The sequence below is a fragment of the Hypanus sabinus genome, chromosome 6 (genome assembly GCF_030144855.1).
Source record: "Hypanus sabinus isolate sHypSab1 chromosome 6, sHypSab1.hap1, whole genome shotgun sequence".
Lineage (NCBI taxonomy): Eukaryota > Metazoa > Chordata > Chondrichthyes > Myliobatiformes > Dasyatidae > Hypanus > Hypanus sabinus.
In genome coordinates, this window is record NC_082711.1 from 6,404,617 (window position 1) to 6,431,310 (window position 26,694).

General features: G+C 43.9%; 2 protein-coding genes across 10 annotated transcripts in view; one reads left to right on the forward strand and one right to left on the reverse strand.

The window, feature by feature from the left end:
• Positions 1–25,268, reverse strand: part of hsf1 (heat shock transcription factor 1) — a 182,372-nt gene extending 157,104 nt beyond the window's left edge. For all 8 annotated transcript variants that reach the window (XM_059971620.1, XM_059971625.1, XM_059971624.1 and 5 more), the window contains exon 1: positions 24,935–25,268. In XM_059971620.1, the coding sequence (XP_059827603.1) occupies positions 24,935–25,030 (96 nt within the window). In that variant the 5' untranslated portion in view covers positions 25,031–25,268. The remainder of the gene's footprint in view (positions 1–24,934) is intronic.
• Positions 14,622–26,694, forward strand: part of bop1 (BOP1 ribosomal biogenesis factor) — a 260,715-nt gene continuing 248,642 nt past the window's right edge. The window contains exons 1-2 of one of the 2 annotated variants that reach the window (XM_059971616.1): positions 14,622–14,671; positions 25,566–25,713. In XM_059971616.1, coding sequence (XP_059827599.1) covers positions 14,637–14,671; positions 25,566–25,713 — 183 coding nt within the window. In that variant the 5' untranslated portion in view covers positions 14,622–14,636. Of the gene's footprint in view, positions 14,672–24,996; positions 25,095–25,565; positions 25,714–26,694 lie in introns of those variants that run through there. The other variant, XM_059971617.1, reaches the window with a different exon arrangement.

Consider the following 26,694-nt stretch of genomic DNA (forward strand, 5'->3'; position numbering starts at 1 on the left):
ATTGCATTTGCCTTCTTTACCACAAACTCAACTTGTAAATTAACCCTCTGGGATTCTTGCACGAGGACTTCCAAGTCCCTCTGTACCTCAGATGTTTGAATTTTCTCCCCATTTAGGTAATAGCCTGCACTATTGTTCCTTTTACCCAAATGGATTATCATACAATACAATCAACACTGTATTCCATCTGCCACATTTTTGCCCATTCTTCCAATTTGTTCAAGTCCTACCACAATTAACATAAGAACATAAGAAATAGGAGCAGGAGTAGGCCATCTGGCCCATCAAGCCTGCCCCTGCATTCAATAAGATTATGACTGATCTGTTCGCAAACTCAGCTCCATCTACCTGCCTTTTCCCCCCATAACCCTTACTATGCAAAAGCCTATCTAACAGTATCTTAAATATATTTAGTGAAGAAGCCTCAACTGCTTCCCTGGGCAGAGAATTCCACAGATTCACCACTCTCTGGGAAAAAGTTTCTCCTCATCTCCAACTTAAATCTTCTCACCTGAACCTTGAGGCAATGTCTCCTAGTTCTTATCTCACCTACCAATGGAAACAACTTTCCTACTTCTATCTTATCTATCCCTTTCAAAATTTAGTATGTTTCTATAAGATCCCCTCTCATTCTTCTGAACTCCAGAGTACAGTCACAGGCAACTCAACCTCTCCTCATAGGTTAACCCCTTCATCCCTGGAATCAACCTGGTGAACCTCCACTGCCTTCAAAGCCAGTATATCCTTTGAAAGGGATAGATAAGATAGAAGTAGAAAAGTTGTTTCCATTAGTAAGTGAGACTTGAACTAGGGATATTGCCTCAAGATTGGCTAGTCTGTTCTCATATTTCACCTTTTCCCTTCCTATAGCTTCTTGAATTGTCTTTTGATGGATTTTAAAAGCTTCCCAATCATCCAACTTCCCACTTACTTTTGCTACCTTGTACGCCCTTTCTTTGGCTTTTACGCAGTCCTTAACTTCCTTTTTCAGCCACAATTGCCTACCCCTGCCTTTGAGAACTTCTTCCTCTGTGGGACCCATCTGCCCTGCGCCCTGTGAACTATTCCCAGAAACTTCAGCCATCTCTGCTCTGCTACCATCCCCATCAGTATCACCCTCTAATCCACTTGGGCAAGCTCCTCTCTCATAATTCTTTTTATGCCATTATGATACTGGTACATGTGACTTGTACTTCTGCCTTTCAAATTGCAGTATGAATTCAATCATATTATGATCACTGCCGCCAAAACGTTCCTTTATGTTAAGCCCCCTAATTAGTAATACCCCAGATCTTAACACCCAATCTAAGGTGGCCTTTCCCTGAGTGGGCTCAAGCACAAGCTGCTCTAAAAAGCCATCCCGTAGGCATTCAACACAATTCCCTCTCTTGTGATCTGACACCAGCCTGATTTTCTTAATTCCCTTCCATATTGAAGTCCTCCATTACAATTATGACATTACCCTCATTACATGCATTTTCCAGCTTCCTTTGCAATCTTAACCCCACATCCTTGGTACTATTTGGAGGCTATATATGATTCCCATAATTATTATTATTTTTTTTTAAAAAACCCTTGCAATTTCTAATTCCACCCATAATGATTCAACATTCTCTGACCCTACGTCAGCTCTTTCTAAAGATGCAATTCCATCTCTTACCAACAGAGCCACACCACTATGCCTTCCTGCCCATCCTTTTGATACGAAGTATATTCCTTGATGTTAAGCTCCCGTCATGGCCTTCTTTCAGCCATGGCTCAGTGATGCCCACAATGTCATACCAACCAAGCTGTAATTGTGCCAAGTTTGTCCTCCTTATTCTGAACGTTTCGTGCATTTAATTACAACCCCTTCAATCCTTCATTCTTTGCCCTTTTTGAATTTTGTTTTTTTGGTACAATTTAATTCTTTGATCTGTTTGCATTTTTACCCAGCCATTGGATTGTCCTTCCTTACATTCATGTTACACCCATTATCTACTTGTAGGCAGGTTAGTCTCACTGGCCTATAGTGGTTAGGAAGATGTTCGATTCCATTATTAAGGATGAGGTTTCGGGGTACTTGGAGGTGTATGGTAAAGTAGGCCAAAGGCCCTCAGGGGAAATCTTGCTTGAACAATTTATTGGAATTACACAGAAACATAGAAAACCTACAGCACAATACAGGCCCTTTGGCCCATAAAGTTGTGCCGAACATGTCTCTACCTTAGAAATTACTAGGCTCACCTATAGCCCTCTATTTTTCTAAGCTCCATGTATCTATTCAAAAGTCTCTTAAAAGACCCTATCGTATCTGCCTCTACCACCATTGCCAGCAGCCCATTCCACACACTCATCACTCTGAGTTAAAAACTTACCCCTGACATTTCCTCTGTACCTACTCCCCAATACCTCAAACCCGTGCCCGCTTGTGGCAACCATCTCCCCCGGGAAAAAGCCTCCGACTTATCCACACGATCAATGCCTCTCATTGTCTTATACACCTCTATCAGGTCACCTCTCATCCTCCTTCACTCCAAGGAGAAAAGGCCGAGGTCACTCAACCTATTCTCATAAGACATGCTCCCCAATCCAGGCAACATCCTTGTAAATCTCCTCTGCAACCTTTCTATGGCTTCCACATCCTTCCTGTAGTGAGGCAACCAGAACTGAGCACAGTACTCCAAGTGGGGTCTGACCAGGGTCCTATATAGCTGCAACAGTACCTCTCAGCTCTTAAACTTATTGTTTGAAGGAATAACAGCCAGGATAGATAAAGGAGAGCAGATGTTGTTTACCTGGATTTTCAAAAGGCCTTTGACAAGGTGCCATACAAGTTAAGAACCCATGGTGTTACAGGAAAGAAACTAGTGTGGATAGTCGATTGATTGGCAGGAGTCAAACAGTCAGGATAAATAGGGCCTTTTCTGTTTGGCTGCAGTTGATTACTGGTGCTTCGCAGGAGTCCGTTTTGGGACGGCTTCTTTTCAAGGATTTGGATAATGAAATTGATGGCATTGTGGCTAGGTTTGCAGACAATATAAAGATAAATACAGGGGTAGTACTGAGGAAGCAGGGAATCTCCATAAGGACTTGGACAAATGGGAGAATTGGCAAAGAAGTGGCAGATGGATTATAGTGTAGGGAAGTGTATAGTCATGCACTCTGGTAGGAGGAATAAAGGTATAGACTATTTTCTAAATGAGGAACAAATTAAAAAACAAAATCAGAGCTACAAACGGACTTGGGAATCCTGCAAGATTCCCTGTAGGTTAACTTGCAGGTTGATTCGGTAGTAAGGAAGACAAGTGCAATATTAGCATTCATTTCAAGAGGACTAGAATATAGAGCAAAGATGTAATACTGAGGCTTTAAGGCATTGGTCAGACAGCACTTGGGACTATTGTGAGCTGTTTTGGGACCCTTGTGTAAGAAAATATGTGCTGGCATTAGATGGCTCTGGAGTTTAGAAGAATGAGAAGGGATCTCATTGAAAACTGTCAAATATTAAGGTCCTAGACAGAGTGGATGTGGAGAGGATGTTTACTATAATGGGCGATTCTAGGACCAAAGGGCACAGCCTCAGAATGGAGGAACATCAACAGGGTGGTGAATCTGTGGAATTCTTTGCCACAGGTATCTGAGGAGGCCAAGTCACTGGGTATACTTACGGCAGAGGCTGACAGATTCTTGATTGATCAGGGTATGAAGGGATATAGGAGAAGGCAAGAGATTGGGGTTGAGAGGAATTTTGCTCCTATACCTTATGGTTATGGGGAGGAGGCAGGAGAATGGGGTTGAGTAGCATTATTCTGTTCCTATATCTTATGTCTATCCTAAGACATGCTCTCTCTCATTGCTGCCATCAGAAGGTACTGGGGCCTGAAGATATCACAGAGGCATTAGTAATAATCTATTAATAATCATACTATATACTGGGATGATTCTGGAAGACTGGAAAATTGGAAATGTCACTCCACTCTTCAAGAAGGGAGATGCAAAAGAAAGGAAACTGTAGGCCAGTTAGTCTGACCTCAGTGGTTGAGAAGATGTTGGAGTTAATTATTAAGGATGAGATCTCAGGGTACTTTGAGGCACATGATAAAATAGGCAGCAGTCAGCAGGTTTTGTCAAGGGAAAAAGCAGGATCAACAGGAGAATCGCTTGATGTTGTGTATTTGGATTTTCAGAAGACCTTTGACAAGGTAGCACAAGAGGCTGCTTAACAAGCTATGAGAACATAGTATTAAAGAAAATATTCCAGCATGGATAAAGCAGTGACTGATTGGCAGGAGGATAAGGGTGGGAATATAGGAAGCCTTTTCTGGTTGGCTGCTGGTGACTAGAGGTGTTCCACGAGGGTCTGAATTGGATTTTTTTAAAAAAAATACATTTAAAAAATCAATTATTTGGACGAATGAATTGATGGCTTTGTTGCTAAATTTGTAGATGGTGTGAATATAGCAGGAGGTGCAGCTACTTTTGAGGAAGCAGAGAGGCTACTGAAGGACTCAGATTAAGAGAATGGGCAAAGAAATGGCAGATGGAATACAGTGTCAGGAACTGTATGGTTATACACTTTGATAGAAGAAATGAAAAGGTTCACAATTTTCTAAACGGTGAGAAAATACAAAAAACTGAGGCGCAAGGGGACTTGGAAGTTCTTGTTCAGAATTCCCTAAAGGTTAATTTGCAGATTGAGTCTGTGGTAAGGAAGGCAAATGCAATGTTAGCATTCATTTCAAGAGGACTGAATACAAAATTGTGCCAGAGGCCTCACTTGGGAGTATTGCGAGCAGTTATCTTAGAAAGACTGTGCTGAAACTGGAGAGGGTTCAAAGGATGTTCGTGAAAATGATTCCAGGATTTCATATTTCATATGAAGAGCGTTTGATGGCTCTGGGCCTGTATTCACTAGAATTCAGAATGAGGGGTGAACTCATTGAAACCTACTGAATGCTGAAAGGGCTTGATAAAGTGGATGTGGAGTGGATGTTTCCTATGAAGGGAAGAGTCCAAAACCACAGAACACCACCTCAAATAGAGGAGCGTCCTTTTAGAACAGAGATGAGGTAGAATTCCTTTAGCCAGAGAGTGGTGAATCTGTGGAATTCACTGCCACAGGCAGCTGTGGAAGAAAAGTTTTTATGTATATTTGAGGCAGAGGATTCTTGATTAGTCAGGGTATGAAGGGATACGTGAGAAGGCAGGAGATTGGCTGAGAGGAAAATTGAATCAGCTACGATGAAATGGTAGAGCAGACTCAATGGGCCCAATGGCTTAACTCTGCTCCTATAACTTATGGTCTTATTACAACAGAAAGAGCTCCTTACAAAACACAAGAATAGGACATTAACTGAAAACACAAATGGAACAAATGCATAGAAACTGTTATGACAAGTGACGACCAGAGGCAGAGTGTCCTTCAGGACAGATGAGGTCGGACTCCAACCTTCCCACCATCCAAAGGACATGTCAGAAGGGCAATAGTCACCACTTGCCTGGATGAGTGCTGCTCCAACATCTCAAGAAGGTGGACAAAAAGACCAAGTAGCTCACTTAATTTGAATCCGAACCACCAACAGAAACATTCACTCCCTTCAACACCCAGCATATGGTGGGGACCACCCACAAAATGTACTGCAGTAATTTCCCAGACTACAATAACACCTTTCAAAAGACAGATGGACAGGTACATGGATTGGAATGATATAGCCAAACAGGAATCTTGATTAGAATGAACCAGCTGTGCTGAGGGACCTGGCTCCATGCTAAATAAATCTATGACTACTGACATTATCTCTCAAACCCTGAACCTCAACAATCAATAAGGTTCATGCTAGCAGCTGCATGGAAGCTCAACAACTGTAGGTTCCCCTCCAAAATGCACACCACTTTGACTTGGAAATGTTTCATTTTAGGCCTATATGGCTTACCCCCTTTATCCTGAAGCTTCCGCTTCTAGATTGCTCAGATGGGGAAAACATGCTCCCAGTCCCTACCCTGCTAAGTCTTTTTATGGTAATGATAAGTACATAAAGCTCACTAAAACAAGATTTGCACTTATTATCAATGCATGCTGAATAAACTGAGCTTTAGACAGAACAATGAGGGATGGACAAAGGAACAGTTGTGCTTCAAATCCTTCAATGCGCCCAGCCTGAATGTGAAGATCTTTGCAACAATAGGGTCCAACCTGTACTGTTGCAAATTTATTAATTTCATTTGGAGATGTAGCTCAGCACAGGCTCCTCGAGTTATGCTGCCCATCTACTTAACCCTTGCCCAATCACAGGACACTTTACAATGACTAATTAACCTACTAACCCATATGCCTTTGAACTGTTGGAGGAAACTGGAGCACACAGAGAAACCCATGTGGTAATTGGGAGGACATACAAACTTCTTATAGATGACGCTGTAATTGAACTCGACTCCTGAGCTGTAATAACACTGTGCTCACTGCTTCATTACCTTATTCCTCCTTGCCATGGAGAGTATTGCAAGGTATTTTTGACTTCTACCTTAGCATTCTGGTAGTCTCAGAAAGCATCACAATCAAGTGCCAAGTTTCTCTTGAAAAAGATGTGCATTTGTAGTAAGGAGTACTGGCTAAGCGCAAGGACACAAATATTGTGTATTGTGGCGACCCACTTTCTGCGCAGGCGAACCGGCTCACAAATAGCCAGCGTGCGAGGGGGAGACTTTGGTAATGCATTTCGACGTCATTTCTGCCCGGAGAGGGCGGGCGCTAGGGATTTAAATACCAGCACCAGGAAATTTGAATAAACTAGTCTTGAAACGACTTACTGACTGCGTGTCATTATTTCAGCACTGTGTGTAGCACATCGCTACATTGGTGACCCCGACGGTCCAAACGGGATTTGGACCAAAGATGATCGACTCTTCATCTGTTCACGCAGTTTCGCTACAACTGCTGTCTTTCTGGACACTGCGACCACACGTGTGGTCCAGCCAAGCAGAAGACCAGTTCCAGATTTGGCAGATATTCTCTGATTCCACGCGTTACTACCGCGTGGTGAGAGCCCTTGACCAGGAGATGGCTGCCCAGGTTGCGGATTTCATACAGTTGCCCCCAAAAGAACGCAAATATGAAGCATTCAAGGCGCTGCTCATTGGGACCTTTGGCCTCTCACGGCGTGAGCGGGGTGCCCCCCTGCTTCACCTGGATGGTTTGGGAGACAGAATGCCAACAGCATTGATGAATGAGATGCTGTCCCTGGCTGACGGACACAAGCCCTACCTCATGTTCGAGCAAGCGTTCCTGGAGCAACTGCCCGGGGATATACATCTGCTGCTGGCCGATGCAGATTTCAGTGACCCCCGGAAGGTGGCGGCCCGGGCAGACGTGCTGTGGAAAGCCAAGAGGGAGTGTGGCATCCGTCGGTCAGATTACCAGGCCACGCGCCCAACAGCAGACCAGACCGGGCCCAGCAGGGGGGCGCACACAACACAGAGACAGGCCAGTGAACAGTGGTGTTTCTACCATCAGCGGTGGGGCACAAAAGCCCGCCGTTGTCGCCTGCCCTGCCAGGGCCAGCTGCCGCTAATGATTATGGCGGCTGGCCACCAGGACAGCCTCTTGTATGTCTGGGACAAACAGTCAGGACGCTGCTTCTTGGTTGACACCGGAACGGAGATCAGCATCTTGCCCCCGACGGGGTACGACACCCGCAACAGGAAGACAGGGCCCACCCTGAGGGCTGCAAAAGGCAGTACGATACGGACCTACGGCACCCGCACAGCGCAGCTGCAGTTCGGCGCCAGCTGGTTCATGTGGGACTTCACACTGGCCGTGGTGGCCCAACCACTCCTGGGTGTGGACTTCTTGCGAGCTCACAGCCTGCTGGTCGACTTGCAAGGGAAAAGACTGGTACATGCCAAGACTTTCCAGACGTTCTCCCTGGGTGAAGCCAAGTTGCTGGCCCCACACCTGGACTCCATCACGCTGTCGGACAACGAATTCACCAGACTCCTGGCGGGCTTCCCATCGATTCTGACACCACAGTTCACGGCAGCCATGCCCAGACACGGGGTACAGCACCACATTCCGACCCAGGGACCACCCCTCCACGCTTCTGCACGAAGGCTCCCCCCGGAAAAGCTCCGCCTGGTGAAGGAGGAATTCAAGCGGATGGAGGAGTTGGGAATCATATGGTGGTCCAACAGCCCATGGGCCTCCCCCCTGCACATGGTGCCCAAAGCAACAGGGGGCTGGAGACCATGCAGCGACTACTGCAGGCTGAACGAGGCTACGACACCGGACCACTACCCTGTGCTGCATATTCAGGATTTTGCAGCAAACCTGCACGGCGCACGGATCTTCTCCAAGGTGGACCTCGTCCGGGGATACCATCAAATCCCGATGCATCCGGATGATGTCCCCAAAACGGCACTCATCACCCCTTTCGGCCTTTTCGAGTTCCTCCGCATGCCGTTCGGCCTAAAGAATGCCGCACAGACATTTCAGCGGTTAATGGACGCGGTGGGACGCAACCTGGACTTCGCTTTCATCTATTTGGACGATATCCTCATAACCAGCAGCAGTCGTCAGGAGCATCTGTCCCACCTCCGTCAACTCTATGCCCGACTGAGTGAATACGGCCTGACAATCAACCTGGCCAAATGCCAGTTCAGGCTCGACACCATCGACTTCCTGGGCCACAGGATCACTACAGATGGGGCAACCCTTCTGCCCGCTAAGGTAGACGCAGTCCGCCATTTCCCCCAACCCAACACAATCAAAGGCCTTCAGGAATTCGTGGGTATGGTAAATTTCTACCACCGTTTCCTCCCTTCAGCTGCCCGAATCATGCGCCTCCTGTTCGCCCTGATGTCGGGTAAGGACAAGGCCATTACCTGGGATGAGGAGTCCGCCGCCGCTTTCATTAAAACGAAAGAAGCCTTGGCAAACGCCGCAATGCTAGTGCACCCCAGAATGGACGTCCCTACCACCCTCACAGTGGACGCATCTAACACGGCAGTCAGTGGGGTGCTGGAACAACTCATCGAGGGTTGCTGGCAACCCCTGGCATTTTTCAGCAAGCACCTACGACCACCCGAACTCAAGTACAGTGCTTTTGACCGGGAGCTGTTGGCACTGTATCTGGCAATCCGGCATTTCAGGTACTTCTTTGAAGGCAGGCTGTTCGGCGCGTTCACGAACCACAAACCATTGACCTTTGCGTTCACGAAGGTGTCGATCCCTGGTCGGCTCGCCAGCAGCAACATCTGTCCTACATCTCGGAGTACACAACGGACATCCAGCACGTCTCGGGAAAGGACAACGTCGTGGCGGATGCACTCTCCAGACCAGCTGTCCAGGCCCTATCCCTGGGGGTGGACTATGCAGCACTGGTGGAGGCGCAGCAGGCAGAAGACGAGATGCCCAGCTACAGGACTGTAGTCTCGGGTTTGCAGCTGCAGGACTTACTCGTAGGCCCAGGTGATAGGACCCTCCTGTGCGACGTGGCTACCGGCCAACCTCGCCCCATCGTCCCGGCAGCCTGGAGGCAGCGGGTTTTTGACTCCATACACGGTTTGGCGCACCCATCTATCAGGACAACCGTCTGGCTAGTCTCCAGCAAGTTCGCTTGGCACAGAGTTTGCAAGCAGGTCAGTGAATGGGCCAGAACGTGCACGCAGTGACAAACAGCCAAGGTACAGCGGCACACTAAAGCCCCGCCACAGCAGTTTGAACCCACCCACTGGAGGTTTGACCACATTCATGTGGATATCGTGGGCCCCCTACCAGTGTCCCGAGGATCGTGGTACCTCCTAATGGTGGTAGACCGATTCACGAGGTGGCCAGAGGCGGTCCTGCTCACCGACACATCTGCCGATTCCTGCGCCCGAGCACTGATCGCAACCTGGGTAGCACGCTTCGGGGTACCGGCCCACATTACCTCCGACAGAGGCGCCCAGTTCACCTCCAGCCTGTGGTCGGCTGTGGCCAGCCTGTTGGGAATGCAGCTGCACCACACAACTGCCTACCACCCAAAGTCGAACAGACTAGTGGAGCGCTTCCACCGTCACTTGAAGTCGGCTCTCATGGCCTGCCTGAGAGGACCTAACTGGGTGGGCGAGCTTGCCTGGGTCCTGCTTGGAATTCATACAGCGCCCAAAGAGGATCTGCACGCCTCATTTGCCGAGTTGGTGTACGACACACCCCTGGCCGTCCCGGGAGAGTTCATACCAGCCCCAAGGGGGCAAGAGGAAGAACCCGCAGCAGTCCTGGACAGGCTACATGAAAGGCTCGGCAACCTGGCCCCCGTACCAACTTCACAGCACAGACTGACCCCGACCCATGTACCCAAAGAACTGCAAAACTCTAAGTTTGTGTTTGTACGAAGGGGCGGACACTGGGCACCGCTACAGCGGCTGTACGAGGGGCCATTCAGGGTGATCAACAACAACGGGTCCACGTACGTTCTGGACACTGGGGGGAAAGAGGAGGTTTTCACGGTGAACCGACTCAAACCAGCCCATGTGGACTTGGCGCAGCCAGTCGCGGTTCAGGCACTGCGGTGCAGAGGCAGACCTCCCAAACAGAGTCCAACCCAGACTGAGGACATTGGGGGTGTATCACCAGTTCTGGGGGGGGGGGGGGGGGGGGGGTATGTGGCGACCCACTTTCTGCGCAGGCGAACCGGCTCACAAATAGCGGAGAGAGACTTTGGTAATGCATCTCTGATGTCATTTCCGCCCGGAGAGGGCAGGCGCTGGGGATTTAAATACCAGCACCAGGAAGTTTGAATAAACTAGTCTCGAAACGACTTAACGACTGTGTGTCGTTATTTCAGCGCTGTGTGTAAGCACATCGCTACAGTATTCTGCTTAATTGGGCAATGGGCTAATTAAGGCAGCTGCTTACTTGGGACAACTCTTAAAAAACAAAAAAACTAATTGAGAAAATTGCCTGGTTTTCCTTCATTTGGGACACTATGTTGCAAAGTTGGGATAAGAGACTTGTTGAACATGGCCTAACTAGAATCAGTCAAGTACACTTATGTGGCCATCAGAAACTGCATCTTGCTTAGTGCGAGCAGTTTTTAAAATAACAGTTTTGTGGCTCTGTGATCAAGAAGTAGATCAGTCATGATCTTATTGAATGGTGGAATAGGCTTGACAGGCCAGTTAGCCTACTCCTGCTCCTATTTCTTATTTTTGTTACTGATAATTGGTGAAAAACAATCAGCAAGGCAACTCAGAACTGTTTTGCTCACTGCGATTTCACGCATAAATGCCAGATATGGCTGAGACTGAAAATAAAACTCTTTCACTACTTCAGTGAGTTAGGAACTACTAAGAATTTGAAGGTATCAATCATTTTGAATGTTACCTTTGGTCTCCATTTGACACTCAGCTTTCACCTGTGGCTTCAAGTAATATGCGACAGTGACCACAACTCGGTACGCCACTTCGACAGGTGGGCTAAACCAGTTGAGAGTAGCCAGTAGGTCTCATACCAGTGAGAGAGGGACATGCCTGGCCTTGTATGCAAAGTCAGCTCCAGCAGATGGGCAGACAAGAGCTAACACGAGATCCAACCGTTCAGCAATGCAACGTCAAGAGTGAAGGGCAGGGCAAGGCACAGATGTCAACACAACCAGGAAAAACCCCAGTTGTGATGTCTACTTGTCACACTGGACCCACACTTCCAAGGTCGAGAGAATGGAACTGCTCCAGTGACTTTTCCACTATAAAAACTCTCCTGCATAGATTTTAGTCACTGCTGGATATGGCGGACAACCACCATTAGATTTGATACTGTGCTAATTTGTTCTGTACTTAATTTAATACACAACTTGTTACACGCTAAACGGTTTGTCTTTTTTTTTAACTATTTCCATGTAACTTTGCCTAATTGGGCCAAAATGTGCAGGACTCGATGTGTCCCAATTAACCAGAATCCACAACATTTCTCTTTTCGCAGATAAAGCTGAAATCAATTATAGCAACTCTTATCAGCCTGATCAACATCAGCTATCAAAGCACAGACTAAACATTCAAACGGAGGAGGTTGTCCATCTGTTACACTTCCAATTAAAACTGCTATTAGCATTAAGGTGATAGAGATTCAATATGTAGAACATAGAGATTCAATATGTAGAACAGCAAAGAAAACAGGCTCTTTAGCCTATGATGCCGTAAACATCTGAACCCTTCTAGCTGCACATGGACTATATCCCTCCATATTCATGTGCCTAAGAGTCTCCTAAATGCCTCAACCACCACTTTGGCAGCACAATCCAGGCACTCTGTATTGGAACATCTCCTTTGAACTTGCCCCCTCTCACTTTCAATACATGCTCTCTATTATTGGACATTTATACTCAAGGGAGAAATCCCAACTATATACTCTGCCAATGCCTCTTTTTCCCCCCTCAGGTCTACCCTCAGCCTATGCTGCTCCAGAGAAAACAACCTCTCGTTATAGCATATGCCCTCTAATCCAGGCAGCATCCTGATAAACCTCTTTTGCAACCTCTCCAGTGTCACCACTTCCTTCCCATATTGGAGCAACCAGAATTGAATGCAATACTCTACATCACCCAAGCAGTTTTATAAAGCTCCAATGTAATTTTCTGACTCTTGACTACCAAAGGCAAACATACCATTTGCCTTCTTTTCCACCGTCAGCATGATGAACTATTTTCTGGAAGCCATGGGCTACTGAAGTTTCAAGAACAGTGGGCAACATGGTTGCAAAGTATTGCATAGTGCTTAGTGCAATACTTGATGGTGCCAATGATTGGAAGATTGTGGTTCAATTTCCACCACTCCCTGTAAGGAGCTTGTCTGGTCCTACTTTGATCAGGCAGGTTTCTTCTGGGTGCTCCGGTTTCCTCTCACATTCCAAAGATGTAAGGGTTAGTATTAATAAGCTGTGGGCATGCAATGTTGGTGCCGGAAGCATGGCAACACTTACAGGCTATCCCTGACACATCCTCAGACTGATTATTAATACAAATAATCTACTTCACTGTACACTTTGATGTTTGGATGTACATATATGTGATAAATAAAGCTAATCTTTAATCTCCTTCATCTTTAGAATGTATAGTCGGCCCTCCTTATCCGCAAGAAATTGGTTCTGGGATCCCCTGCGGATACCAGAATTCGTGGATACTCAAGTCCCTTATTTAACATGTATCAGTGCAGTGGTCTTTAGGACCCAGCGGCGCAGCTCTGAATCTGCAATGTTTCTGTTCACGAAAATAATCACGATTGCGACCGAAAGTAAGGTAGAAGTAATAACGCAATCAGAAAGAGGTGAAACGCCATCGGTTATTGGAAAAGCGTTAGGCTACAATTGGTCAACGATTGGAACAATTTTAATGGAGCATAAGAAAGGCACTGCCCGATGAAAGCTACAATTATTACTAAGTAACGCAGTGGTTAAATTATTGAAATGCGTATGTTTAAGTGTTTTTATATGCATAGAAAGGTAAAATATATACTATATACTAAGAAAAACGTTTGACTAACTGACACTAAATAATACCGGATGTACCTGTTCCGACTTCAAATCCAACTTAAAGACGGACTCAGGAATGGAACTCATTCATAACCTGGGAACTGCCTGTACTTTTAAGTCATTTCTAGATAACTTATAATATCTAATACAATGTAAATGCTATGTAAATAGTTGTTATACTGTATTGTTTAGGGAATAATGACAAGAAAAAATAGTCTGTACATGCTCAAGCAACCAGTGCTGGAGAGAGAACTTCCGGGTATTCCCGATCCACAGTTAGTTGAAACCGCGGATAAGGAGGGCCAACTGTATGCATCATGTCTGAGATTTGAATGGGGATGAGTGAAATGTAAATTATAAAACTGTATAGTTTATAATGTATAAAATACAGTTATTTTGTCGAACCGTGCAAAAGTATACAAAAACAATAGGGGTGAAAAATTGAAATCAGTGATTGACACAATTACCTGAAACATTTTGCACTCTTTGCTTGGATCATGTCACAGAAATGTTGGCAGCCTGTGTGGTAACTCTGATTCACCCCCCAGCAATAATCATCCTAAAATAGCAGTATAAATAATTTACATCAGCTGTCATAAACCCAGTTAATATTTCTAACTCACCATCCTGTTCCAAATTGATGTTCTGTTTGTAACTGTCCAGAACTGGCTTATTAGGAATCAGTAAGCTATTTGTTCAATTAAAGGGTATCCACAGAATTCTAGCAGAGGAAGCACATGTGTCCGCTCCTCCTTCAGTGATCAGAGTCTCACTGCCCATTATAAGGCATCGATCAGACAGCATTTGGGAGTGTTGTGAGTAGTTTTGAACCCCTTATCTAAGAAAGGATGCGCTGGTATTGGAGAAGGACAAAGAAGTTTCACAAGAATGATCCTAGGAATGAAAGGGTTAATGTATGAGCATTTGATGGCCCTGGGCCTATACTTGCTGCAGCTTAGAAGAATAGGGGCAGGGGGAATTGAACCCCATTGAATATTGAAAGTCCTAGATAGAGTGGATCTGGAGAGTTTCTTATAGTGGGGGAGTCTCGGACCACAGGCACAGCCTCAGAATAGATGGACGCCCCTTCAGAACAAAGTCAAGGAGAAATTCATTTAGCTAAAGGGTGGTGAATCTCTGGAATTCATTTCCATGGATGGCTGTGGAGGCCAAGACATCGAATAGAGTTTGGTAAGTTACTGATTTGCAAGGCATCAAATGTTTTGGGGAAAAGATAGAATAATGGGGTTGATGTATAATAAATCAACCATGATGGAATGGACTTAATTGGCTAAATGGCTTAATTCTGTTTTTGATCTTATCCACTCGTGTAGTTCTGTAATTTGCTTCCCCCATGCCCATCTAATTACAATTGAGTTACCGTCAATTGTTTCCATCACCTTTACAGGGAGCAGGTTTCAGGTCATAACTGCTCTCGGCACACCATAAAAGACATAGGACTAGAACTAGGCCATTCTGCCCCTTGAGTCTGCTCTGAAATTTCATCACGGCTGATTCCAAATCCCATTCAAACCCATACACCTGCCCTCTTACAATTTCCCTTGATGCCCCGACCAATCATCTTCTGTTTTGAATATACCCCCTGGGCTTGGCCTCCATTGCAGTCTGTGGTAGAGCATTCCACAGATTTGGCTAAAAAAAAAATTCTCTTTACTTCTGTTCTAAAAGGTCACCCTCCCAATTTTGAGAATGTGCCCTCTAGTTCTGGATGCCCCCGCCCCAGGAAACATCCTCTCTACTTCCATCAGATTAATTCATGCTGATACAATTGTACTTCTACGCTATATTGACTGTTCTGTTATACATACTATTTATTGTAATTGATACTGTAATTTATTATTTTTTCTATATTATGTATTGCATTGAACGGCTGCTGCTAAGTTAACAAATTCCACGACATATGCCGGTGATAATAAACCCGATTCTAATTACAAATTACTATAAATGGCATATTCAGATGGACATGTAACATAAAGATTTTTACTCCTGTATGTTAAGGATGTAAGAAATAAAGTCAATTCAATTCCTTATCTAGTCCTTCCAATATTCGATAGATTTCAATGAGATCCCCCAGTGTTCTTCTAAATTCCAATGAGTACAGGCCCAAACCTGCCAAACACCCCTCACACGTTAACCCTTTCATTCTCCAAATCACTCCGTGAACCGCCTCTGGACACTCTCCAATGACAACACATCTTTGAAATATGGGGTGCAATATTGGTAAAAATACTCCAAACATGGCCTCAATAGTGTCTTATAAAGCTTCAGCCATATCTCCTTGATTTGATATTCTATTCCCCTTGACTCAACCAGTGAATTAGTCTTCTGGGTGTCGCTTTTGTTATTTGAATTTTCTCCCCATTTAGATAGTAGTCTGCACTATTGTTCTTTTTACCAAAATGCATTATCGTACATTTCCCAACACTGTATACCATCTGCCAATTTTTTGCCACACGTTTCTCTTCACCACCTCAGTCCTGACTTCTGCTGAGTTTAGTCTATGCCCCCAGTTCTCTAACTGCTAATAGAAACATTTCTCGCTCAACAACCAGAAAGCCGTGAAGGGTCAACTCATGTCAACCATGAAGGTAACTGATCAGCTTCGTGGCTGGGACTTGGATGAAGTATGGAACAAAGAAATGGGGAATAAACCGCCCCCTTCAATTCCCCAATGTGAGCTCTTACCTCTTCTCAACTGCCTATCCCCTTTCCAGGTGCCCCTCCTCCTTCCCTTTCTCTTCTCTATCAGCCCTTTGCCTTTTCCACCACTCATCTCCTAGCTTCTTACTTCATCCCCCCTCCCTCCACCTACCTGGCTTCACTCATCACCTTCTCACACTTGCCGTCCTTCCACTCCCTGCCCCGCCCCCCGCTATTCCAGTCCTCAAGTTTCACAGCCCAAAATGTCCATCCCAGCATCTGCAGAATCCCATGATTATAAACTTATGGAAGTAGAGAAAACACATTCACACAATAACACTATCACTATGATTATGATGAAATTAAAGCTTTTTTAAGTGGGATGCAGGGTTTGCAGTTTTCACCATTGATTGAACTTTGTTAGGAACACCATGTTTGGTGAGAAGGCAGGAGATTGGGGTTGAGAGGAAAATTGAATCAGCCATGATGAAATAGCAGAGCAGACTCAATGAGTCAAATGGCCTAATTCTGCTCTTGTATCTTATGGTTTGCTGTGCGTGACCCTTTACCATCTAAACGTTCAGGTCCAGTCACCTAAAGGAATACAGAAAGCTCATCATACAAAAAGCTCACAATTATTAAGGATTGAACTGCTCTGCCAATTGGTACTCACCCCCTTGGATTGGCTCACATCATACTTGCAGTGTGAATAGACCGGAGGATACCATGGAATAATTCACCAATTACTTAAGTGTCTCTCTCTTAGACAGGACTTCGGGCTAAAAATCCACTAACTTCTCTGGAATTATACTGCCTTCAACTCAACACGTCTCTAGGTCGTTCAGAGTCAGTGTGTCATAATCCTAAAGTCCACTTGACAACACCTGTGGAGAAGCAAGCATCTCAGCATCAAAAGTGGGTGATATATGCCGCCCTCAGTCAAGAGCAATTATGGGAAAGCTGGATGTGCTCCACTCCCTCCCATCTTTACTGATTCCTTCCCTGTGTACATAATATTATCTTTAATATGGTACCTCCATGATAAATAATATATGCAAAAGCTTGCAAACTCAGCCAGCTCCAAATTGTGCACTAGCCTTCCCAGCATTGAGGACCTCTTCGAAAGGTGATACCTCACAAAGGCAGCATCCAGCATTAAGGACTCTCATCAGCCAGGGCATACCCACTTCTCATTACTACCAACAGATAGGAAGTACAGGAGCTTGAAGACACACACTCACATATTTTAGGAAAAGCTTCTTTCCTTTTACAACAAGATTTCTGAACGGGCAATAAACTGACCCTCGAACACTACCTCATGTATTGCACTATACTGCTGCCACAAAACAAAAAATTTCACAACATGTCAGTGATGATAAACCTGATTCTGATAAACAGTTACATGTTGATAAAACTTTGAAGTAATACAACAAAGCGAGAAACATGAAAAGCAAAGATATGTTTCAAATATTTGGTATATTTTGAGAACAGCAAATGGAAACCTTTTTCCTTTAAGGCCAAGTGAGGTTTAATTCCAATAGTATCACATTTTCCTTCATTACAAGTGCTTTCACTTGTAATCTCAATCGATGCAAAGTAAAATCTAGTCCTGTGCAAAGTTAGCAACAAGTAACTCAAACTAGAGACTTGTTCAGGCTTGATATTGGCCCAAGGAGGTCGGGTGTTGTGGCTTTGCAGGCCAGTTGCTCTGCAAAGTATACGCTGCACTTGGGATCATGGGAGAGGGAAGGAGGAGAGCCATTTCTACCACCACAGATGCAGCAGAGAAAGCGTCAAGATGGCTCTGGATAAAGAGGGCAGATCAGTGGGTTGCTGCTAGGGCATAAGCCGGGGTCTGATCAACCCTGGTCAGGTCGCCTGGGCGAGGATGTATGATGTTGAAAGACCTGAAACACCTGACAACCGCAGGTAACATCACTGATGATGTGCCCTGGCTCAGCATCATGCAGATGCTTCTGTAAGAACCAAATCAGAAACAATATCACGCTACACCCCAGTAAAAACAACGAAGAGAGATGTTTTGTCACTTGGATAGAAGATTTTGAGCCCAAGTTCCATTCTAGAAATTACAATAAAAAGTCTGAAGTACATACATGTCACCATAGACAACGTTTAACATTTATTTTCTTGTGGGCATTTGCAGTACATCCAAGAAACACAACAGAATCAATGAAAGACGGCTCCCAACATGATGGGCAAACAACCAATGTGCAGAAGACAACAAACTGCAAATACGAAGGAAAAAAAGAAATAATAATAATAATAAATAAGCAATACATCTCAAGAACACAAGATGAAGAGTCTTTGGAATTGAGTCCATAAGTTGTAGAACAGTTCAGTACAGTATTGCAGTGAGTGAAGTTATCCCCTTAAGTTCAAGAGCCTAATGGTTGAGGGGTAATAACAGTTCCTGAACCTAGTGGTGAGAGTCCTAAGGCTCCTGTACCACCTTCTTGATGGCAGTAGTCTGATTAGAGCATGTCCTAGACAGTGGGGGTCCTTGATGATGGATGCTGCTTTCCTGCTCCATGTAGATGCGCTCAGTGGTGAGAAGGCTGTACTCGTGATAGATTGGGCTATGCCTACAAAATTCTGAGCCAATGAATCAGCTCTACAGTGCAATTTCAAGATGCTATCTGTTGGCTGAGATGCTAAAAAAAAATCCTCATCTGCTTTCTCAGAAGGAAATTAAAGATCCTATGATGTAACTATTTTGAGCAACAGATGAATTCCCCCACAATGCCTGGCATTTTTAACCTTTAATCAATATCCAGATCTATTCATTTCCATATTTTTGTTTGAAGCATTGTTTTGAGCAAACATAAAATCTGATTAAGCCACAAAAACACTTGTTTGGAAGGTGCCGATGCCAACTTTCTATGGATGATAGAAGCATCACGTCATTAATAAACATTTTTCTTGGGGGTATCTGGAATTTATTGCATATGAAGCTGATCAAATGTTCATTGGAATTAGAGTTACAAGTAGAAATCAGCAGAGATCCAGATGAGAGAGGAAGAATGTTGGACAGATTGTATTTTGCAGATCAAAGCATTTATCGCTCTAATTATGTTACTGTCCACTCTTATCTAATTTCTATATTTAAACCTGTTTACTTGATTCAAAAATTACTTTTGCTCTAAAGCCCATGTTAACAAAAATATAACAGGGAAAAGTAAAACTTGTATTTCTAAAATTGTTTAATTTAGAACTGAACTGTTACTGAAGTAATAATGTTAGTTCAAATGAGGCATCAGAACAATAAAGCTGAAGTAGGATTGAGGAAATTCAGGACAGGTTCCCAAACTGACATGCTTCTACTTGTCTGAAGTTTAGCCCAAGGGCAAGCAAGTTTTTATTAAAGTGTATTTTCTTCACAAGGGTCAGAACTGGCAGGACTACCTTACCTCCCAGAGATCTCATAAACCATAATTATACAGTACTCAGAACAATTAAAGCACTACAAGTGGCCATCGAGCTCATCAAGTCCACACCTCAGAACAATTAAATCCCATCCACTCTTTCCATGACATCTATCCAGTTCTCCTGGGGATGCACTCACTGAGACAACTGGCCCAAGATTATTAACAAAGGTTTGTATCTGGAAAAACAGGAACCTAATAGGAACAATCCCCCAACTAATGAATGTCAACACACCATGGCCTCATGAAGGTGGTAGAAGCAAACACTACAGCAATGATTAAATGGCATTTGGATAGAGATGTACGAACAGGAAGGGAATAGCTGGCTATGGTCCATGTGCAAGCAAGTGGGATGTTTAGACTGGCATCATGAGTCAAAAGGCTACTTTATTAAGTACACCTGCTCATTACTACAAATACCTAATCAGTCAATCATGTGGCAGAAACTCAATTCATAAAAGCATGCAGATATGATCAAAGGGTTCAGTTGTTCACACCAAACATCAAAATGGGGAAAAATGTGATCCAAATAACTTTGACTGTGGAATGATCGTTGGTGCCAAACAGAATGGTTTAAACACCGTAGAAACTGCTGATTGCTGGAGATTTTTAAGCGCATCAGTCTCTAGAGCAGGGGTTCCCAACCTGGGACCCATGGACTCTTGCTTAACACTATTGGTCCATGGCATTAAAAAGGTAGAGAACTCTAAACTTTAGAGTCTAGCGTTTACAGAGAATGGCATGAGAAACAACAAAAACAGCAGCTGAAGAGCACACAGGTTTCATCCGTCACTAATAAAGTGCACAATGAGTGTACATTGACGTACATCTTCCCTGATTGTTTTGCTCTTCACTTTGAATATGTGCTACCAAGTCCTTGAACCATCCACCAATGTAAATAGTTAATTTCCACATATCCTGTTTAAGCCTATTATAATCCTGCATACCTTTTAACTCTCAGTACCAAGGAAAACAACTGCAGCTTCTCAATTTAGCACATTAATTGCCCACATTATTGTAAGCATGTTTATCTACAAACTACTCAGGGCCCATGGTTGGAAACAGGTGATGTACTTGTAAGACAATGAGGATCTTGTGGCATGGGGCAACATTGTGAGTCTTAGCCCAAAACATTGACTATTTATTCCCCCCCTAGATGCTGCCCGACTTTCTAAGAACATTGTAATACAGTACAGGCCCTTTGGCCCAAAATATTGCGCCACAATATTTTAACCTACACCAAGATCAGTCTAAACCTTCCCTCCCACATAACCCTCTATTTTTCTATCATCCATGTATCTATCTAAGAGGCTCTTAAATGTATCTGCCTTCTCCCATTACCTCTGGCAGCACAGTCCATGCACCGTATATAAAAAAAATCTAACATTCCCTCTATACTTCCATCCAGTCACCTTAAAATGATGCCCTTTTGTATCAGCTATTTCCACCCTGGGAAAAGCTCTGACTGTCCACTCTATGTCTCTTATCATCATGTACACTTCTATAAAGTCACCACTCAACTCCTTCACTCCAAAAAGAAAATCCCTAGCTTGCTCTATCTATCCTCCAGCATTTTACAGTGGTATGCAAAAGTTTGGGCACCCCGGTCAAAATTTCTGTTACTGTGAATAGCTAAGCAAGTAAAAGATGACCTGATTTCCAAAAGGTATAAAGTTAAAGATGACACATTTCTTTAATATTTTAAGCAAGAAAGCTTCTTTATTTCCATCTTTTACAGTTTCAAAATGACAAAAAAGGAAAAGGGCCCAAAGCAAAAGTTTGGGCACCCTGCACGGTCAGTACTTAGTAATACCCCCTTTGGCAAGTATCACAGCTTGTAAACGCTTTCTGTAGCCAGCTAAGAGTCTTTCCATTCTTGTTTGGGGGATTTTTGCCTATTCTTCCTTGCAAAAGGCCTCTAGTTCTGTGAGATTCTTGGGCCATCTTGTACGCACTGCTCTTTTGAGGTCTATCCACAGATTTCCGATGATGTTTAGGTCGGGGGACTGTGAGGGCCAGGGCAAAACCTTCAGCTTGTGCCTCTTGAGGTATTCCATTGCGGATTTTGAGGTGTGTTTAGGATCATTATCCTGTTGTAGAAGCCATCCTCTTTTCATCTTCAGCTTTTTTAAAAAAAACAGACACTGTGATGTTTGCTTCCAGAATTTGCTGGTATTTAATTGAATTTGTTCTTCCCTCTACCAGTGAAATGTTCTCCGTGCCACTGGCTGCAATAGAAGCCCAGAGCATGATCGATCCTCCCCCATGCTTAACAGTTGGAGAGGTGTTCTTTTCATGAAATTCTGCACACTTTTTTCTCCAAACATATTGGCTCATTGTGGCCAAAATATTCTATTTTGAAACTTCATCGTCTACAGGACTTGTTTACAAAATGCATCAGGCTTGTTTAGATGTTCCTTTGCAAACTTCTGATGCTGAATTTTGTGGTAAGGACACAGGAAAGGTTTTCTTCTGATGACTCTTCCATGAAGGTCATATTTGTGCAGGTGTTGCTGCACAGTAGAACAGTGCACCACCACTCCAGAGTCTGCTAAATCTTCCTGAAGGTCTTTTGCAGTCAAATGGAAGTTTTGATTTGCCTTTCTAGCAATCCTACAAGCAGTTCTCTCAGAAAGTTTTCTTGGTCTTCCAGACCCCAACTTGACCTCCACCGTTCCTGTTCACTCCCATTTCTTAATTACATTATGAACTGAGGAAACGGCTACCTGAAAACACCTTGCTATCTTCTTGTAGCCTTCTCCTGCTTTATGGGCATCATTAATTTTAATTTTCAGAGTGCTAGGCAACTGCTTAGAGGAACCCATGGCTGCTGACTGTTGGGACAAGGTTTGAGGAGTCAGCGTATTTATAAAACTTTGAAATTTGCATCACCAGGCTTTTCCTAACAATGACTGTGAACAAGCCATAGCCCTAATGAGCTAATGAAGGTTTGAGACCTTGGTAAAAGTTATCTGAGAGCTCAAATCTCTTGGGGTGCCCAAACTTTTGCATGGTGCTCCTTTCCTTTTTTTCCACTCTAAAATTGTACAAAACAAAAATAATACACTAATCTTGCTTAAAATGTTGAAAAGAATGTTTCTCTTTAACTTTATGACTTTTGGAGATCAGTTAATCTTCTACTCACTTTTAACTATTTACAGTAACAGAAATTTTGACCAGGGTGCAAAAACGTTTGCATGCCGCTGTATATGTGTTGCACAAGATTTACAGCATCTGTAGAATCTCATCTTTGACTTATCTCAATATTATTTTCAGTTTTATTGTTGTAAATGGAATAAGGTTTACAGATATTATGGAAATTAGATAAATGCAATGTCAGCATTCCTTTTGAGAGGGCTAAAATACGTAAGGCTGAGACTTGGAGTCAGACCACACTTGTAGTATTGAGAGCAGTTTTGGGCCCCATATTGAAAAAATGATGGACTGGCATTGAAGAAAGCCCGGAGGTTCACAAGAATGATCCCAGGAATGAAAGGGTTAACGTACGAGGAGTGTTTGATAGCTCTTGGCCTGTACTCAATGGGGTCTATAAGAATGACATATGACCTCATTCAAACCCACCACATATTGAAATGCCCAGATAGTGGATGTGGAGAGGCTGCTTCCTACAGTGAGTGTCCAGGACCAGAGGGCACAACCTCAGAAAAGAGGGACATCCTTTTGGAAAAGAGATGAAGAGGAATTTCTTCAGCCAGTGGATACTGAATCTGTAGAATTCATTCCTACCAACAGTTGTGAGGCCAAGTCAAGTTGAAGATCACGTTTAATTATCATTCAACCTTACATGAATATAGCCAAATGAAACAGCATTCCCCTAGTGCTAAGATACAAAATATCACTAACAGCACGTAGCAAAAAATAGCACGTATGGTTATTTTGCATCAGGAGCATCAAAGGTTATGGTAATGGAATTAGCACAGTACAATTGTTGGGATGTGAGTGATCAGTTCAACCTTCCAGGTGTATGGGTGAGTGGTAGAATCTGGGAGAGGAGATAGATCACGAAAAATTGGGGAGAATAAAAAAAATTGGTTTAGTGTAGTATTAGTGCAAATGGGTGAGTTGATGGACTCAGTGGACAAAGGGCATGTTTCCATGCTGTTGACTCCTTGTAAGCACCATTATAAAGAAAGCAGTGTTTCCAATTCCTTAGATTTGACAAACTTCTATAGATGTGTGGTGCAGAATACATTGACTGGTTGTGTCACAGCCTGGTATTGAAGCACCTTAAACAGAAAAATCCTACAAAAAGTAGTGGATAAGGCTCAGTCCATCATGGGTAAAGCACTCTTCAACACTGAGCACATCTACACAAAGCCACAGCCACATTCTCTTCTCCCTGCTGCCATCAGGAAGAAGGTACAGGAGCCTCAGGACCCACACCACCAAGTTCAGGAACAGTTAATACCCCTCAACCATCAGGCTCTTGAACCAGAGGGGATAACTTCACTCATCCAATCAGTGAACTGTTCCCATAACCTATGGACTCACTTTCAAGGACTCATCTCATAGCCTCAACATTAATTATTCTCTTTGTATTTGCGCAGTTTGTTGACTTTTGCACATGGATGATTTGTCTGTCTTTTGCTGATTCAGTGGTTCTTTGCTTTTACTGTGAATGCCCGCAGAAAATAACTCACATGCAATATACACATGCTTCGATAATAAATTTAGCTTTCACTTTGATTCTACCTTAATGAATTGCTGAACAAACACGGGGGGGAGGGAGAGGGGGGGGCAGATAGCATATTCCCAATCCATTCTTTTCTCTCTTAAACCTTAGCCTTCTTACTAATAACTTGCAAAAAAAAATTGAGACTAAAGCAGCACTCAGCAAATTGCTGGAGAGAAAAATCTTGCTATATTATAAATGTAATCAGCTCTTTAAAATACTGCAATGCCACCGAACTGTGCACATAGCCCTTTTGAGGGGTGTTGTCTACAAATCAGTTCATCAGCTTTTCATTCCCCTCACGTGACAAGGGATAAGAACATGTCAGCCAGTTCTTCAGGCCTGTTTCAGCAATGAATTACATCATTATACTAAACCCCATGTATGCAGTAGCAATTAAGCTTTCTGTTTCACCTATATTGCTGCCGCAAAACAAATGTCATAGCCTATAAGATAGTGATAATAAACCTGATTCTGATTCTTACAATGAATCCGCTGATCCAACCTATCTGGTAAAATAGATATGTTTCACACCTCTCTACAACTACAGCGGCTAAAGTGAGGAAACTTCAGTAAAACGAAACACCATTACTGTAAAAATACGCTTATCGACATTCCTATTTGTTTGCACACAATTCCCAGCCTCTGTTCACTTACTGCGCTCCAGCAGATGAATTCATTGGTGTCAGGATCCTCGATTAAAGTCCACAGCTTGGTGAGGAAGGCGGGCACATTGCTGCCGTGCCCGTCCATCCGGAATCCGAGAGAGGCCTGGAGCCCAGGGTCGGGGCAGAAGAGGGGACCGAGGGAAACTGTTGTAAGGCCGCTCTCAACACCCGGCACCTCTGCCCGACCTTGCAGTCTTCCAAAACGCGCAGTTACTGAGAGAAATCAATTGAAGGGCAAAAGAAAACAACATTCACGGAGCCCTGACTCGCTGTGCCTAACCTGCCCCAGCACACTCCCCGGCAACCACCGCCATCTTACTCACGCAGCAACTTGGCGCCCTTCCCCCTCAACACCCCACCGTCGATTATTTTTACCTCAAATTATCCGCAGCTCCTTTCTTATTCTATTTATATATCAAAAATAAATGAATTTATTTAACTCTTGCGGCTCCCATATTGTGCTTCATTTTAAAAAGAGAAAATCATATTAACCTTTGACCTTTGTCTTAAAATATTTTAACTAAAATATATATATAGAAATATTTATCCACTATACTTTCTATGAGTCTTCTTGCTATAAATTCGATAACACTTTAATTTTTCTCCATAAAATTTACCAGCCGGCGGTTAACCTCTGACCTGCCTTCTCCGAGGCCGCAACATTCCTCTAGTAAGATGGCGGCGGAAAGCATGTCGGTGGCTGGGAGAAGCGGCGGCAAGAGCGGGGGAAATAAGAGGTCAGCTCCAGCGCTGGAGCCCGAGGAGCAGGTGAGTAGTTGCTGGTGGCTGTGAATTTGTGTGAGTTGATTCATGATCTCTGATGGAAGTGTGGGGAGGAGGTTGGAAGGGGAAGACGTAAGGAGACTCGTATTGGAAGTTTCCGGCGTGGGTCTGCGACCCGAACATGCGATTGCCACTTGGCTTGTTAAAGTGTCGTTTTGTTTCGAAGGGAGATTCGCTCCCACTTTTATTAGATTGAAGACTTTGAGTGGCGACCTGGAGGAATTCAAATAATTGGAAATTGGCCCGATCTGGGGATGTAATGTTTGTGGATTTCCAGAATGTCTGGATGCCAAAGTTCACTCCAACAAAATTCATGAGAAATTATATATCCAGTTAAAACTATGCAGTAGAATCATGGAGGATTTCATGTATACAAAGGGAATGTTGAAAACCAGGTATTCTATCTAAATTTACCTTGTAGTTCTGGGTCCATATCTCTGCAGTTTATGGCTCTTGAAGTACACATCTGACGACTTACTATTTAAGTGTGGTGAGGGTTACGACTTCTGATCATTCAAGCAATGAATATGCTTTCCACCACACATCTATAGAAGTTTGTCAAAGTTTTGGATGTCATGCCAGATCTCTGTAGAGGCACTGTTGTGCTTTCTGTGCACTTGCACTTGCATGCTAGGTCTAGGGCAGGTTCTCTGAAATAGTAACACCCAGGTATTTAAAGTTGCTAACAGTCTCCACCTCTGATCCTTTGAGGACTGGTTCTTGGATCTCTGCTTTCCCTCTCCTGAAGCCTAAAATCCGTTCACAAACTAGAGAAAATCTGCAGATGCTGGAAATCCAAGCAACACAAACAAAATTCTGGAGGAACTCAGAAGTCCTGCCAAAGAGTCTTGGCCTGAAACATCGACTGTACCTTTTTCCCCATAGGTGCTGCCTGGCCTGCTGAGTTTCTCCAACATTTTGTGTGTGTTGCTTCTATAATCAGTTCCTTGGTCTTGCTGACATTGA